This window comes from Zalophus californianus, chromosome 11 (genome assembly GCF_009762305.2).
Source record: "Zalophus californianus isolate mZalCal1 chromosome 11, mZalCal1.pri.v2, whole genome shotgun sequence".
Taxonomy (NCBI): Eukaryota; Metazoa; Chordata; class Mammalia; order Carnivora; family Otariidae; genus Zalophus; species Zalophus californianus.
The window spans coordinates 104,962,598-104,979,457 of NC_045605.1; the positions used below are offsets into that span (position 1 = coordinate 104,962,598).

At 49.3% G+C, this 16,860-nt stretch overlaps 1 protein-coding gene across 4 annotated transcripts in view; it reads right to left on the bottom strand.

Moving 5' to 3' along the window:
• Window positions 1–1,115: 1,115 nt before the first annotated feature.
• Window positions 1,116–16,860, bottom strand: part of PLAAT3 (phospholipase A and acyltransferase 3) — a 31,796-nt gene continuing 16,051 nt past the window's right edge. For all 4 annotated transcript variants that reach the window (XM_035722671.1, XM_035722669.1, XM_035722668.1 and 1 more), the window contains 3 exons: window positions 13,756–13,858; window positions 7,033–7,301; window positions 1,116–1,778 (listed from right to left, as the gene is read on the bottom strand). In XM_035722671.1, coding sequence (XP_035578564.1) covers window positions 1,677–1,778; window positions 7,033–7,301; window positions 13,756–13,858 — 474 coding nt within the window. In that variant the 3' untranslated portion in view covers window positions 1,116–1,676. The remainder of the gene's footprint in view (window positions 1,779–7,032; window positions 7,302–13,755; window positions 13,859–16,860) is intronic.

The window sequence follows — 16,860 nt, forward strand, 5'->3', positions numbered from 1 at the left end:
CACCCAACGTGGGGATTGAACTCACAACCCCAAGATCAAGAGTCACATGCTCTGCTGACTGAGCCAGCCAGGCACCCCTGGATTTTCATCTTTTTATTCTTCTATTTTAAGTGTATCTGCTATAAACTGCATTCTTTAAATCAGTTTTCTAACCCAGTGAAGTGTTTCTCACTTGGCAAATTTGGTCCATTTATATATATGGTGATTACCAACCAATATATTTGGAATTCGTTCTTCTGTCTTATTTGGTTATTTCCACATGTCCCACGTTTTTGTATGTAATTTTTATTTTTCAGCTGAACTGGGTATCTTTGTTTTGTTTTCTTGTGTTTATTTTTCCTCATTCCTTTTTGCTCTATAATTAGCTTGGAGGTTTCCACTCCACATGCCCTTTCCTATCCCCTCCTGCCATGTGAAACAGGGGCCTTCACGAGACCCACCCTTTGAGTTTGGCCTGTGTCCCCTGCTCTTGGGAGCTTGAGGACTGGCAGGAGATGTTATATCAACAGAGCTGAGACAAAAAGGAAGAAAACTGCACTGGGAGAAAACTATTCTTCTATCAACCTTGGGACGTGCATGGGCATGTGTTTACCCTGGGCCAGATTGGGGCCAAGCAGGAGGGAGGTGGCACGGAGTCATGTGTAAGTCCTGTCTGGGCTTCCAACAGGTCTCCAGACAACCAGGGACAACAGAGGAAACATTTGCAAGCCGAGGGAGAAGCCCTGCCCTGTGGAGGGAAGGCCACCTGGCCCCAGCAGAGTATTTCTGAGGAAGCCATGAAAGCCTCCTCAGAGAAATGGCCGCTTTGCACATCTGCCGCATCCAGCAAGCCATAGCAGCAGAACTCAAGGGACCAGCCACGAAAGGGCTTGCCTCATCCCCAACCCCCCACACACACCCCAGTCATGGGGGCAGCCACACGCGGGAGGGTCTGAGGTAACCCGGGCAGTGCTGACTGGCCATGGGGAGCAGGGAGCTGAGGGGCCACAGGAGGGGTGCGGGGTCCGAGACTTGGGGGTCCACAAGCTAGCCCACGTGCAGAGGAAGCAGGTGGGCTGGGGGTGGAGCGACGAGGCCAAGGAAAGGCGTGGAGAGCAGAGGGAGATAAGAGAGGATTTCACGAGATGGGCAAGAGCCTTTACTGACTTTCCTCATGGCAGACGTTTGCTTTGGTTTGGTGTGGACTCCACCGAACAGCCACAGACTGCAGCTGCGGAGTCCGAGAAGCCGTGTCGGCTCTAGTCCCAGGCCGACGGTCCGAGTTGTCTGATGGGTCCTGCTCTTGCCCATCGGCCAGGCCCGCGTGTCTCCCTTGCCGTTCCCCTGTCTCCCCACAACCAGAAACACCCGTGACTTGAAATAGCTGGAGCCGGACTGGCTCCTGCAGGACAAAGAACACAGCCACAGACCCAAAGGGAGAGAGAAGGGCCGAAGCCCAGGGCGCCACCGTGCGTGGCCAGGTCCAGAGCCCAGCTGCGCCTCCACACACTTCACACCAGCCAGTTCTTGCTGCGTCTCCTCCAGTAAAGTGCTCCCTTGTTGGGTTTTATTTTACTCTGTAAAAATAAGCCTTATTCTCAAACAGAATGAAATCCACAGACCAAACCTCAAAACCTCTGGGGCAACGAGATCCCCTAAATGGACAAAGTCACTGCTGATGGGACGGGCCCTTCAACTCATTGCTTCTGCCGCTTGTTTCTTGAGAACATGACTCCAATGAGGCCCATGGCTGCCAAGCCGGCTCCTGCGATGCCAGCCACCACAATGGCATCCCGGACCTGCAGGAGACAGGGGAGGTCACAGTCCGTCAGGAATCCGAGGACGGGCTGTATGTTCAAGAACATTCAGCTCAAGGAGACTCACGTGCCCCTTGGCCCACTTGACAAACTCAGGAGTCAACAAATATTGGCCGGGAAATGGGGAGAAAAGGACTAGATGGGGAAGGAGCCGCTGGATGGAGCCAGCCGGCCAGGGCTGTACATGGGCTCCAGGGCAACTCGATCCACTCTGTGGGTATTTAAAGCACCTAAATCCCCAGAGGGCGATTGTGGAAAGGACAAGAAGATGAAGGCAGGAGGGCTGAGATCCTGGCGGCCATCAGGGAGCCCTTGCAGCCAGTGTGAGGCGGCGCAGGAACGGCTCTCGAATGCTGACCATGTCACACCTGTGGCCCCCAGGAGAGCAAGGACCTCACGTGTGTCACTTGTCTTGCTCCTCGCTGCATCCCCCACCCAGTTCTGCCAGGCACAGGGGTGCTCTTTACAAGTCCTTAAAGAAATGACCCAACTTGGAGTAGTAGTGATGCTCTACTTTAAATTATTAGTATTTCTGACTTATATGGCTCATACTAGAAAAAAGAAGTGCTGCAGAAATAAAAGTAGATCAGGGCAAAAAGTGAACCCGTGTCAAATTTCACTCCCCCCTGAAACTTAGCCAAGAGTAAAGTAAGGCATTTGTTTTAGGCGTAATTTCACAAGGACCCACAGAACTCTAAATTCCAAGGCAGCAGTGGGAAAAGTTGAGGATCAATCCGAATTATACAACAGGATCCTCGGGAAAGGTCAGCTATTGGCAACACCAAATAGCTCTGGAAACAGGACAGAGAAAGAGCTTCAGCTAGGTCCCTGGAAACCCCTCTCCCCACAACGACAACAGAAGTCTGAAAGTTTATTCTCTGCAGAGGGTGAAACAGAAGACTTGGGGGCCTGGGATTTGAGAAACGTGTGAGGATGCGGATATCATGCCAACAACAAGGGACTGAGAGACCAAAAACAGGCTAACTGTGAGACTCTTGGCCCTCCTACCCGTCTCTACTCCCAGAACACTACCTACCACACAAGAGTCAGAAAAACTTTCCTGGGGAATCTGACCAGCCCAAGTGGAAACAAAAGGTACTTGGGGCACCTGGCTGGCTCAGTCGGAGGAGTGTGTGATTCTTGATCTCAGGGTCATGAGTTCAAGCCCCTCATTGGGTATAGAGATTACTTAAATAAATAAATAAAACTTTAAAAAAGAAAGAAAGAAAAGATACCAATACTAAGGATTCCCAAACTATCCACCTATATCACCCAGAAGTGAAACTCAAAGTCAACAAGCCACTCGTCCCTTCCCAGTTCACTCAAAGCTTCCATTCAGCAGCAAACCCCCCACCCTTGATCATGAGCATATGACCAAGATGCCAGACATCTGAGGAAGACCTCCAAAACAGAGACAGACGGGTGCCTGGGTGGCTCAGTCATTAAGCGTCTGCCTTCAGCTCAGGTCATGATCCCAGGGTCCTGGGATCAAGCCACGCATCAGGCTCCCTGGTCTGCGGGAAGCCTGCTCTCCCTCCTCTACTCCCCCTGCTTGTGTTCCCTCTCTCGCTGTGTCTCTCTCTGTCAAATAAATAAATAAAATCTTTAAAAATAAATAAATAAAACAGAATACAGCAAAACAAACAAAAAACAATCAGAAGAAACAGAAATCATATCTAGAAAACATCTTTTTAAAAATTATCAGCAGAGGGGCGCCTGGGTGGCTCAGTTGGTTAAGCAACTGCCTTCAGCTCAGGTCATGATCCTGGAGTCCCAGGATCGAGTCCCACATCGGGCTTCCTGCTCAGCAGGGAGTCTGCTTCTCTCTCTGACCCTCTTCCCTCTCGTGCTTTCTATCTCTCATTCTCTCTCTCTCAAATAAATAAATAAAATCTTTAAAAAAATTATCAGCAGAGAATAAAAGAACATATTACATCCAATAAATAAGAACATGGTGCTATAGGGTGCCTGGGTGGCTCAGTCAGCTAAGCATCTGCCTTCAGGGTCATGGGATCGAGCCCCACATCGGGCTCCCTGCTCAGCAGAGAGTCTGCTTCTCCCTCTCCTTCTGCCGCCCCCACCCCCTGCTTCTGCTTTCTGTCTCTCTCTCAAAAAAATAAATAAAATATTTTAAAAAATAACATGGGGGCACCTGGGTGGCTCAGTCATTGAGCGTCTGCCTTGGGCTCAGGTCATGATCTCAGGGTCCTGGGATGGAGCCCCACATCAGGCTCCCTGCTCAGCGGGGAGCCTGCTTCTCCCTCTCCCACTCCCCCTGCTGGTTTTCCCTCTCTTGCTGTGTCTCTCTCTGTCAAATAAATAAAATCTTAAAAAAAATTAAAATTAAAGTTAAAAAAAGAACATGGTACTATACAAAATAATAGAATATTGAGAGAATACAAACAATTCCTAGGAAATACAATGGAAATGACAGACTCAATAAAAAGTTTGAAAGGTAAAGTTGAGGAAATCTCTCAGAAAAAAAAAAATAGCAAAAAGATAAAAACACAGAAAACAGAAGCCAAAGGTTAAAAAATAGGGAATAATCCAGGCAGTCTGACATCTGAGTAATAGTAATTCCAGAAAGAGATAATACAGGAAACTCAAAGGAGAATCAAGAGTGAAATAATTCATGAAAATTAACAGGACTAAAGGACATATGTTTTCAGATTGAAATGGTGCTCTGAGGCCCCTCTTAATGGATAAACGTAGATCTGCAACAAGGCACATTCCTGTGAAATTCTAGAAAACTGGGTAAAGAAAAGATACTGCAACTGCTAGAGCAGGGGAGAAAAACAGAAGCAGAGGAAAGACCAGGAATTGGGATGACTTCAGATTTCTCCAAAGCAATGCTGGAAGCAAGAAGACAATGGAACATAGCCTCCAAAAGTCTAAAGTAAAGCAATTTCTAACCCTAGTTCTCTACCCAAACTATCAAAACAAGTGGAAGGGTAAAATAAAAAATAAGTCAGAAATACAGGTTTTTAAAAATGTATCTTCTATACATCCTTTTTTCTTTTTTTTTTAAACTTTATTTATTTATTTGACAGAGAGAGAGAGAGAAAGAGCACAAGCAGGGGGAATGGGAGAGGGAGAAGCAGGCTCCCCATGGAGCAGGGAGCCCAACACAGGGCTCAATTCCAGAACCCCATGACCTGAGCTGAAGTCAGATGCTCAACCATTTGAGCCACCCAGGTGCCCACATACATCATTTTTCAAGAAGCTGCTGAAGGAGGTTTCCACCAGAACAAGGGAGTGAACCCAAAAAGAAGATGTGAGCTACAGAAGAGGGGTACTCCAGGGCAAGGGAGGATGGAAGGGTATATTTCGAGCGTGATGGGGAGGGGAGACTCTGGGGCAACAACTTAGTACCAACTGTAGACAGTAACTGGTAAGTAGACATATGGGCCCCCTGAAGATGTCCATGTCCTAATTCCAAGAGCCTCTAAGTATATTGTGCTACATGGTTAAGGGAGAACTAAGGTTGTAGATGGAATTAGATTGCTAATCAAGTTACCTTAAAAAGGGGGAAATAATCCTGGATTATCTAGGTGGCCCCAGTGTCATCACAAATTTCCTTAAAAGATGGAAGAGGGAGGGGCGCCTGGGTGGCTCAGATGGTTAAGCATCTGCCTTCAGCTCAGGTCATGATCTCAGGGTCCTGGGATGGAGCCTCGCATCAAGCTCCCTGCTCATAGAGGAGTCTGCTTCTCCCTCTCCCTCTGCCTCTTCCCCAGCCCCTGTGACAAGGCAAAGGGAGAGTTGGCTCTCATAGCCACTGTCCCCAATGAAGGCACGATGCCCCAAATCAGCAAAACTGTACTTTTCCCCACATGAGGGCATGAAAGAGTATAATGAAGAGGGATCAAGAAATCTCCCCTACGAACCAAGCCAGGCATTAAGCAAGAACAAGCAAAGAAAAAGATTTTTAATCATCATTTTATGCCAAGAAATCCAGTGAAGACCATGGACCCCAAATCCCAGGAATAAAAAGGATGAAAATATGAACTTTGTACCCAAAACTAACACCCTTACCTGACACGGTCGGCATTGCCTTTGCTCCCCTAAGCACAGAGCTTGTGGCTGCCAAAACCCCTAATGACCATTATAGAGAAGAATTTGGAGGTCTTCAATGGTTAAAAATGTAAACATCTTGGCGCTGCCCATAACTGTGCCCTACATGGCTGTGTGCAGTGTCAGGAAACATGCCGGTGTCACTTACAGCACACAGTACCCAGAACTGAGATTCCTAGCAGCCAGAAGCCATGATGACAAGGTTTGGATGAAGCTACAGACCTGAGGTTTGACTGCGAGAGTGAGTCTTTAACCTTCCTGTTAGAGGTCATCAGGCGTGGCTTTGTGGCAGCAGTGGTTCTGGGGGGAACCGGCACGAAAGCTCTTGTCCCCAGCGTTTTCCCTGCTAAACGATCAGTCAGGGTGGGAGGAACAGTCTGCAGATAATGGAGGAGGAACAATGTGGCCCCAGTTCTTTACAGAACCTCATAGAGTGAGAACACATGAGGCAGCAGCTTCATACAAAACGTACTTTGTCAAGGAAATAAACAATTGCCTCACTCGGTACAGAGGCAAAGAGCATAATCGAATACAAGACAGGGGGCCCTGGTTAGTCCTGAGAGTGCACATTTTACGGGGGGCGGGGGAGGGGAGCGCAACCCGCCCCAGAGTCAGCACTACGTTCAGACATCACCGTGGCTGATTTCCTGGTGGCAGGGCTGCTGGGTGAGCCCAGCCTTGGCGCTGAATTACAGGAGGTCTGATCACAGAAAGGGCCCCTGGTATGCGGCACAGGTCTTAAAGCAGAAGATCATGAAAGAGAAAAACTGTCCCTCATTAGAAATGCTAAGAAAGCTGCCTTTTTTTTTTTTTTTAACGTGGACAAACAGAAATTCTATGAGACCACAGAAAATGAGCTGTCTATGCTACACAGCGTTAAAGCCTCAGAACTGTTTCCAGGAAAAGGAAACTTCTCGTGTGGTTTCTTCACCTTGAGCAATGTTTAAGTCGGTAAAAGACCAATGGTTATTCAAAACACAGGATTCTTCCCTGGCAGTGACCCACATCGCGGGCCACGGTGCACAACCGTGCTGGTCCACGACGGCGCCGACTTGCCCGTCTCCACACCCTTGTCCCCACCCCGAGTGTGACATCCGTTTGTCTTCTAGGGGCCTGATGCCCAGCCACCGCCAGTGGACAGGGACACAGGCTGAGGACGCACCTGGTCACTGCGGGCGACTCCATAGCGCAGCTCATTCACAAAGTGCTCACAGTTCTCAGAGGGCAACGAATAGGGCAACTCCTGCCCCACCAGCCCCTCCGCCCGTTGGACGATTTTGCTGGGAGGCAGCGGTGAGTACTTGTCATCATGTTTGTTATTGACCTGGTACTTGTCTCTCCCCACCACATCATACAGCAGTTCCTTCTTCACTATGGCCTTCTCAGTCAGGGTGGACATGATGCTGGCCACACCAGCTCCCGCAACTTCGCCTAAGGAGTCACAAAGAGGAAACAGAGGGATTGGTCCTGGGCAGGCCCATCAGGGTCCATCCACAGGCCCTGGGCAACCACCCACAAGAGCATGAGCAGAAGGGAAGGGAAAAGGGAGCAGGGTCAGACACATGCTGTGTGGCTTTGGAGAAGGTGCTTGTGGTCTCTGGGCCCTGGCTTCCTTATCTGAAAGGAGGACTGGTGAGGTTTCTAGAGAAGCTGGCCTTCTACACCTGTGGCTCCCCAGTGGCCCTCTTGGTTATGCAAATATGGGCCCTGAGCTCACCCTTCTCCCTGGCGGAGCAGATTATGAACCTTCTGTGATTCCATCAAGGCTACACTCCCTTGACAAATACAAAGCAGATTACTGCAGAAAGGGTGGATGGATGGGTAGTTTCTACGCTTGGAGCAAAGGGACCAAAACCCCAGAGCAACTTCTCGAGATGCATTGCGAGGGAGACCCAGTAGGTACACCAGCACAGCCCTGGCTGAGATGAGGGGCTGGAAGGAGCAACAAAGCTCCAGAAATTAAACTGCCTATGGGATATTACTCGGCCATAAAAGAAGATCTTGCCTTTTGCAACAACATGGACGGACCTACAGGGTGTGATGCTGAGCGAAATAAGACAGAGAAAGACAAATACCATATGATTTCACTGGTATGTGGAATCTCAAAAACAGAACAGATGACTAAAGAAATAAACAAAGAGCAGAAACAGGCCTGTAAGACAGAGAATGAACGGGTGGTCGCCAGAGGGGAAGGAGAGGGGAGATGGGCAAAATGGGTGAAGGGGAGGGCGAGGAACAGGCTCCCAGTTACAGCATGAATAAGTCACGATGATAAATAGAAAACTCAAAGAAAGGGAGTCAATACAAGGACCAGGATGGTGGGCAGGGGAGGCTGATGTCAGCACAAGCCTGGGCAGCTCCCCAAGGCAGCCAACCTACACGGTTGGGGATGATGGCCGAAAAAGTGGGTGCGCACCAATGAGGTGGGCCCCAGAGAGACCCACTATCCCTCAGAGAGCCTCGGTGGCCCTGCTGGGATGGGATCTCCAAGGCCCTTCCCCGCAGGGGAGGCATCCTGTTAGGCGGGCCAGGGACAGTCTTCCACATGACACCATGTGACAGCAACAAGCAATGGCAGGAGGGGCTGATCAGATTCCAGGTCTTTCCAAAGAGGACTAACTCCCTTTGCCCTGAGTAGATAGATTCCTGAGATTTTTAGAAGACCAGGGGAGTTCAGACTTGCTACCAATGGGGCAGGAGATGTTTGAGGGAGCCATTGGACTAAAGAAAAGAGAGGGTACCATACGGAGCTCTTAGTTTGTGGAGAGGGTCAGCATGGGAATGGGACCAGGTGAGTTTCAGTCCCCAGGCAGGGAGGGTGGCAGGGCTGAGACGGGGTTGAGGTAAGCAGGGTGCCTACAGCACAAAACTTAAGGAGGCTCCAACTCGCAGGGCCAGGCATGTACAGAGTCAACCCGTAAAAGTGAGGCTTCCTTAAGTTTTGCGCTGTGGGTGCCACTCTGGTGGGTGGTACAATAGGGCTGACAATCAGAAACTTTGGGTTTGGATTCTGGCTGCATCACTGAGTGGTCCTGACACACCACTTAACCTTGCTGGGCCAACACTGTGCAAGTCCCCAAATACACACCAAAATTGATACACAAACATGTATCAATAGTCATTTAAAGCTCCTTTTAAAAATTTTTTTCCATTTTTAAAGTTAGTCCATTAAAGAAAATATTAGTTCAACAATCAGAGAAAGGGCATGTGGACAGGGTACACATTTCATAAGTGAGTTTTGGGAAATGTCAGACTAGGCAGTGTAGCATCATGGGAAAAGGCACAGAGTCAAGAGACAGCCAGAGTTCGAGTCCCACCTCCACTGCTTACCTGCCCTGTGACTTTGGGCAAGGATTCACTTCTGTGAATCCCCAATTCCTTGTAAAGCAGGGACAATAACAGCCCTACCTGTCCCTACAGCACCATGACAGGGGGAGGGGCTGCAAGGATCACCGAAGCTGGCCACGTAAGGTGGCTTCTCTGGTACCTGGCACAGGGCGAGTGCCCAGCAAGTGTCAGCTCTCATCATCAGAGTTGTTCCCCAAGCTTCTTTCCAACTCTAATCTCTACCATTTTCTGAGTAGCATGAGGTCAGTCCTGACCTATCTGGAAAGGCTCCCACGAAGCTCTAGTGAGAAGATGCGTGTGGAAGCATCTTTCCCCTTTAAGGAGCATTCCCTGCCCAAAGACTGTGGCACAGCTGTCCCCAGGATTCCTGTCATGCTCTCCCCTGCCTCCTGTCCACCAGGCACATCCTCAGTGCAGTCAGTCAACGCTGCGGCCCGGCTGTGTGGGGCCTTGTCCAAGGTGCTGGAGGCAGCAGCATGAACTAGACAGGGCACCTGCCCTCAGGTAGCTCACATTCCAGTGAGAGGACCCCCCCCCAACAATGAACAAATAGACAAAATCAGGTACTTCCGGCTAGTGAAAGTGCTACGGATTAGATTGAGTGAAATATTACAGAAGGGGTGACTCGGGGAGGCCCGGCATGGGAAGGGCCACCCCAGGGAATGGGAGTTGAGAGGAGTCTGGAATGATGGAAAGGAGGTAGCCGTGCTGAGATCCAGGGAAGAGCATCACATGCAGAAGGAAGGGCAAGAGCAAGGGCCTCAGAAAGGAAGAGCATGGCATGCTTCAGAGCTGTAGGAAAGCCAATGTGGCTGACGTCAAGAGACCCAGGAGGACGGGAGAGAAAGATCCGGGTCAGAGAGGCAGGCAGAGACCAGACCACACCAGGCCCCACGGGCCACAGTACAGACTTGGAACCTCATTCTATGTGTGATAGAAAACCCAGTCAAGAATTTAAGGGACAGGGCACCTGGGTGGCTCAGTCGTTAGGCGTCTGCCTTCGGCTCAGGTTGTGATCCCAGGGTCCTGGGATCGAGCCCCACATCGGGCTCCCTGCTCAGAGGGAAGCCCGATTCTCCCTCTCCCATTCCCCCTGCTTATGTTCCCTCTCTTGCTGTGTCTCTCTCTCTGTCAAATAAATAAATAAAATCCTTAAAAAAAAAAGAATTTTAAGGGACGTCTTCTTCCTGACTGGTCTTTGGTGAGTTCTGTCTCAAAGCTGGTGGGAAGCACCCCCACATCCTGGTCACTGCCTTTTCCTCATCCCCCCAGGGACCTGCCCTACTCAACTTGGGGTGCTGTGATGGGGAGGTGCCTGGGCAAGGTCTGGCACTCAAGAGTGCTTAGGTGCCAACAGCAAGATGTCTTCAAGAAATGCCAAAACTGGGTACCTTGACCCCAACTTCAAAGCCACGGCCGTTATGCCAGATGGCCAGTTCAAAGGCATCAGCCTCCCTGACTACAAAGGAAAATACATTGTGTTTTTCTTCTACCCTCTTAACTTCTCCTTTGTGTGCCCCATGGAGATCATTGCTTTCAGTGACAGACAGAAGAATTTAAGGAACTCAACTGCCAAGTGGCTGGTGCTTCTGTGGATTCTCATTTCTGTCACCTGGCATGGATCAACACACCCAAGAAACAAGGAGGACTGGGACCCATGAACATTCCCCTGGTATCAGACCCCATGTGTACATCGCTCAGGACTATGGAGTCTTAAAGGCTGATGAAGGCATCCCGTTCAGGGGTTTCTTTATTATTGATGATACAGGTTTCCTTTGGCAGATGACAAAGGATGACCCCCACCCCCGGTCGGCCACTCTGTGGGTGAGACTCTGAGACTACTTCAGGCCTTCTAGTTTACTGACAAGCATGGGGAAGTGCCCCCCGCTGGCTGGAAGGCTGGCAATGATACTATCAAGCCTGCTGTGCAGAAGAGCAAAGAATACTTCTCTAAGCAGAAGTGAGTGCTGGGCCATTGTAGGGCCAGGCTGCAGTGGGCGGCCATGAAAACAATTTATTTTATACTACTGTCATGCTGAAAACACAAGACTTTAGATTCAGTGCAGATGTGGTATGGGACAGGACAGGCCTCTCTTGCAGGGGCTGGGGAGGCCAACCTTTCTTCCTCTGGAGAGAATTGCCTGAACCGTGCTATGGGGCAGGTCAGCTGATGTGGCCAGTAGTGGGACATCACTTTTGATCTTTTGTGGTCTCTATTAAACTTGAACTGAGGGGGGAAAAAAAAGAATTTTAGGGAGAGAAGTAACATAATCCGATTCATACTTTAGAATGATCATGCTGGCTGCCCAGGAAAGGAGGGACTGACCACAAGTGGGCAAGAGGCAGAGAGACCAGCCGCAAGCTGCAGGAGCTTCAGATGGGCATGGAAGTGCAGACAGTGAGAAGTGACCAGACCTGGAGTCTCTCCTGGAGAGAGAGGCAACCAGATTTCCCGTTGCATTAGATATGGGGTGAAAAGGATTGAGAATGATACCTAGATTTTTGCCTCCAGCAGCTGGATAGTGTCATCCACTGGAGCCTTTCTTTCAGAGCATGTCAGGTTCAATGTGCCAACTGGACACCCACATGGAGATGCCAAGTAGTCAAGAGGTTAATCAAGTCTGAAGCTGAGTGGGGAGGTCTATGCTGAGGGGGGCTTGGGAAACATCCACCAATGGAAAATATTGGAAGCCAGAGGCCCAATGAAGTCACCTGGGGAGAGTAAGGATGAGGGGTATGGGTGAGGAGGAAGAGGAGCCCACACAGGAGACCAAGAAGGAAAGGCCCAGTGAAAGAGGAAGAAAGACAGGTGCCAGATGAAGATCAGAGAGAGGTCACTCGTGTCAAATGCTACAGAGAAGCCAAGTAAGCCTTGACCAGAAAATTAACCACTGGCTTTGTCAAGATGTGGAAGGTCTAGGGGAGCCTAGGTGGTTCAGTCATTAAGTGTCTGCCCTCGACTCAGGTCATGATCCCAGAGTCCTGGGATCGAGCCCCGCATCAGGCTCCCTGCTCTGTGGGAAGCCTACTTCTCCCTCTCCCACTCCCCCTGCTTGTGTTCCCTCTCTTGCTGTGTCTCTCTCTGTCAAATAAATAAATAAAATCTTTGAAAAAAAAGAAAAGAAATGTGGAAGTACTTTCAGTAGCCTTGATAAGCACTCCTTTGGGAGGGGGCTGAAAAAGAGAGCCTGGTGGAGGGAACCGAAGACAGAATGGCAAGAGGAAGCGCTGAGGGCCATGGTGGACGATCGAAGATTCCGCTCTACAGGGAATTAGCTAGAGAAGATGTGAGGTCAAGGGAGTGTTCGTTCATTCTATCAACAGGAGGTATTACAGTGTTTTCTATGCCAGTCAGAATAATCTAGCAGAGAGGGGGACCATGATAATACAGGAGGTGAGGAATTTGAGGAGCAAAGTGCTCACGAAATTAAGAGTGGGGGTCTAGGACCCACACACAGAGGCTGGCTTTTTAAACAAGGACAGGGCATGTTTTGAATCTTAACTGAAGAAAAGGCAGACTAGGTGGGTGCAGATGTTGGTGGTTTGGTTCATCAGGGCTGGGGAAGGTGCCATATACTCTGGTTCCTTCTGATTCCTCCATAAGTACAGGGTGAGGCCATTAGTTAGAGGTGAAGGGGTGGGCAAAGGACGTGTCCAAGAATGTCCACACCTACTGTATTCTCAGCAGCCAAACACGGGAACCAATCCAACGTCCATCAGTAGAAGCATGGATAACAAGCTGAGGCATTTTCATGTAACAGAAAACACACAGAATGAAAAAGAACTCCTCCTACCGCTCACAAACCGATGGCTCTCACGGGCAAGGGAAGAAGCCAGACACAAAAAAAGCCCAGACTGTGTGGCTCCTCCCACACGAAGGTCTAGAACAGGCAAAACTAATTTACAGCAAGAGAAGCTAGAAGAGTAGTTGTCTCTAGGGAAGAGGAGAGGAGGCTGAAGAGACCTGAGGGGGCCTGGCAGAGTGGTGGAAATGTTCTAGATCTTGATGTGGGTCACTGTCACATGGAGACTTTTTTTTTAATTCCCTGACTATACACTTTACTACAGTTGTGCACTTTACCATATTTATGTTATACCTCAGTTTAAGTAACGAGTTTCAGAAAAGGGATGGGGGAAGTCTCACAACAATCCTCCTAATGCAGCACTCTTAGCCTCAGTTTTACAGATAATGGAAACCAAGACTAGAGAGTAGAAACTAGATTCGTCACCAAGCCTGCTGCCCCAAAGCCCATGCTCTCTCAGGGAGTTTTACATTGAAGAGGTGAATGTGTTTTATAAACACCCACAGTATTTAAAACCATAAAAACAGAGCCATCCCCTTGGAAGCCCACCTCAACCCCTGTAGGGAACCCCTAGGGTTCCAAGGAGTAGAGTTTGAAGACCATTGCCCCACACCAACCTGCCTGAGGAACCAACCACCGGTCAGGGATCAATGAGAGAGCTGGGCTCCCCTGTCACTCACAGCTGCCCCATCTCCCTCTCCTCCCAGCCCCAGCACAGCCCTCGGCGCCCTTACTTGGGGGGGCCAGGTGGACCACGTATCCATCGCCAACGTAGATGGCCCAGTGTCTGTAGAAAGGGCGGAAAATCTCAATCAGGTCTCCAACTTTGGGCTCTGGCTGCAAAACCAAGAACAAGGCTGTTAGAGGTGGTGCAAGTGAGACCTTGGAACCAGGTGGCAGAGGCTGGGGTCCCTTGCCAAAGGCTGTCAAACTGGGAGGGTGTCTCCCAGACATTCCCCAACCTGGCCTAGGGCCTGACCAAGAATTGGCATGTCTCTGGCCATAATGTCCTCCTGGCTGCTCATCCTGATGATGAGTGGCTGTGTGTGTGTGTGTGTGTATGTCTAAGTGTGAGTATGTGAATAAAGGAAAATTCTTTCTCCTGTAAACTATACTCACACCTACACTTCTGACACCAGATATGTGGTTTTTCCACACCAAGCAATCCAGTCCTTAGTGGAAATGGACTGGGTATCCTGCAGTTTATCTCAATTCTGACACTAACTGCCTGGAGCTAACGCAGACCCCAGGGGTGAAGGGCTCAGTCCCACCAGACTGCCCCCCCCAAATTCACCCCCAGCGGCCAGCCACACGTTCAGATTGTCCCCTGTGCTTCTGACTCCACTAGCTATAAACTGGGGGTTTCCACAACCCCCTCCTCAGGTTCTATAATTTGCTAGAATGGCTCACAGAACTCAGGAAAACAGTTTACTTATTAGATTACCAGTTTGTTATAAAGAATTCAACTCAGGAACAGCCAGATGGCAGACCAGCGGGGGAGAGGCAGAGCTGCCACGCCCTCTCCAGAGGCCAGTGTCCCAGCACCTCCGTGTGTTCTGCCCAGAAGCTCCCCAACCCCTTTCAGTTTTTACCGAGGTTCCCTTCCACAGGCAGGACCGATTAAATCATTGGTCCTAATGATTAACTCACCCTCCAGCCTCTCTCCCCGCCCAGGAGGTTGGAGGCGGGGCTGAAATTTCCAGCCCTCTAATCAGGTGGGTTCCTCATCACCTCATTAGCATAAACTCAGGTGGGGATGAAAGGGGCTTATGATGAATAACAAAAGACTCGTCTCTCCCATCACTCAGGACCTTACAAGGGTTGTAGAAGCCCAGTGCAGGGAATTGGGAACAAAGACGAAAACTGTATTTCTTCAGCATAATTATGCTGAGCGAAATAAGTCAATCAGAGAAAGACATGCATCATATGACCTCACTGCTATGAGGAATTCTTAATCTCAGGAAACAAACTGAGGGGTGCTGGAGTGGTGGGGGGTGGGAGGGATGGGGTGGCTGGGTGATAGACATTGGGGAGGGTATGTGCTATGGTGAGTGCTGTGAATTGTGCAAGACTGTTGAATCACAGACCTGTACCTCTGAAACAAATTATACATTATATGTTAAAAAAAAAAAAAAAGGAAAAGAAGATAGCAGGAGGGGAAGAATGAAGGGGGGAAATCGGAAGGGGAGACGAACCATGAGAGACTATGGACTCTGAAAAACAAACAGGGTTCTAGAGGGGAGGGGGGATGGGTTAGCCTGGTGATGGGTATTAAGGAGGGCACGTTCAGCATGGAGCACTGGGTGTTATACACAAACAATGAATCATGGAACACTACATCAAAAACTAATGATGTAATGTATGATGACTAACATAACATAATAAAAAAACTGTATTTCTTATTGCCTCACAAGGAGTGTGCGTAGGGGTGAGTGTCTATGTGTGTGCGGGGAAGTGGGGGGAAGCGGGTCAGAGCCCTACCCTGCTGGGGAACAGGGAGAGTGGAGCAGAGCTGGAGAAAACTTCGAGAGGTTCAAGATCACTTCCATTCAGCATTGCTGCGCCGATACCAAACACTGTGCTAAGTGCTGGGGACGGGGGCATTGGACCAGAATCAGGGGTGACAAGCTTCTCTGGTCCAAGCCAATCTTAAATCTCTTTTTAATGAGCGAGGAAACTAACCCTTTAGAGCACCTAGAGAAGGATCCCCTCTGTCCTTTGGCTGAGTCTTCAGGGAGTGAAGACTCTAGGGAGGGGGCTCTGACCTGTGCCTCTCATGGGCAGACCTGTAGGGATTTGCCCACATCCCACTGCCAAGCCCCGTGGACCTGACTGAGAGATTCCATCAAGGAGGCGATGGGGAGGACTCACCCCTGCGTGGCCTCCCTTGGGATAAAAACAAAGGACATTAGGAAGAGCCAATCACAAACTCCAGGAGGCCTATGAAGCAAGGTCAATGGTAGTTCATTTCTATTTATACAAACATTAAAACTGCAAATACATATTACATATGGCAGGAAAAATATCTTTTCACAAAAATGTTATGGATAAATCATGTTCTCTTATGCATTTTTAGTCTGCCAAAAACAAGGCACCCAGACCTTACTGAGAACCTATTTCAGAACAGTGGACAATGGTTGCAATTTATGAATCCCACTTGTTTTCCAGAATAAAAGAAAAAAATATATATTGTTTGGTAAGAATTAGGAGGCCTTGAGAAATCCCCCAAAAGGGAATTTAACTTGGGGGGGGCGGGGAGGGGGCGTTTTCCATGAATAAGCAAGGACATAAAGATGGGGCAGGGATCCAGCCCTCGGGAAGGCTACCGATTAAACAGGAGACCGTGTGAATATCAGTAATACGATATCAAGTAATGAGCAGTCAGTGGGTACACAGACCCGAGGAGCTCACTGTGTTCCAGACCAATAGCAAGGAAAGGTGGCCTACACATAGAAAGATGCCTGAAGGGGCGCCTGGGTGGCTCAGTCGTTAAGCGTCTCCCTTCGGCTCAGGTCATGGTCCCAGGGTCCTGGGATTGAGCCCCGCTTGGGGCTCCCTGAGCAGCAGGAAGCCTGCTTCTTCCTCTCCCTTTGCCCCTGCTTGTGTTCCCTCTCTCGCTGTGTCTCTCTCTGTCAAATAAAATCTTAAAAAAAAAATGTTTAAAAAAAATTAAATTAGGACTCTGAAAAACAAACTGAGGGTTCTGGAGGGGAAGGGGGTAGGGGGATGGGTTAGCCTGGTGATGGGTATTAAAGAGGGCACATTCTGCGTGGAGCACTGGCTGTTATGCACAAACAATGAATCATGGAACACTACATCAAAAACTAATGATGTAATGT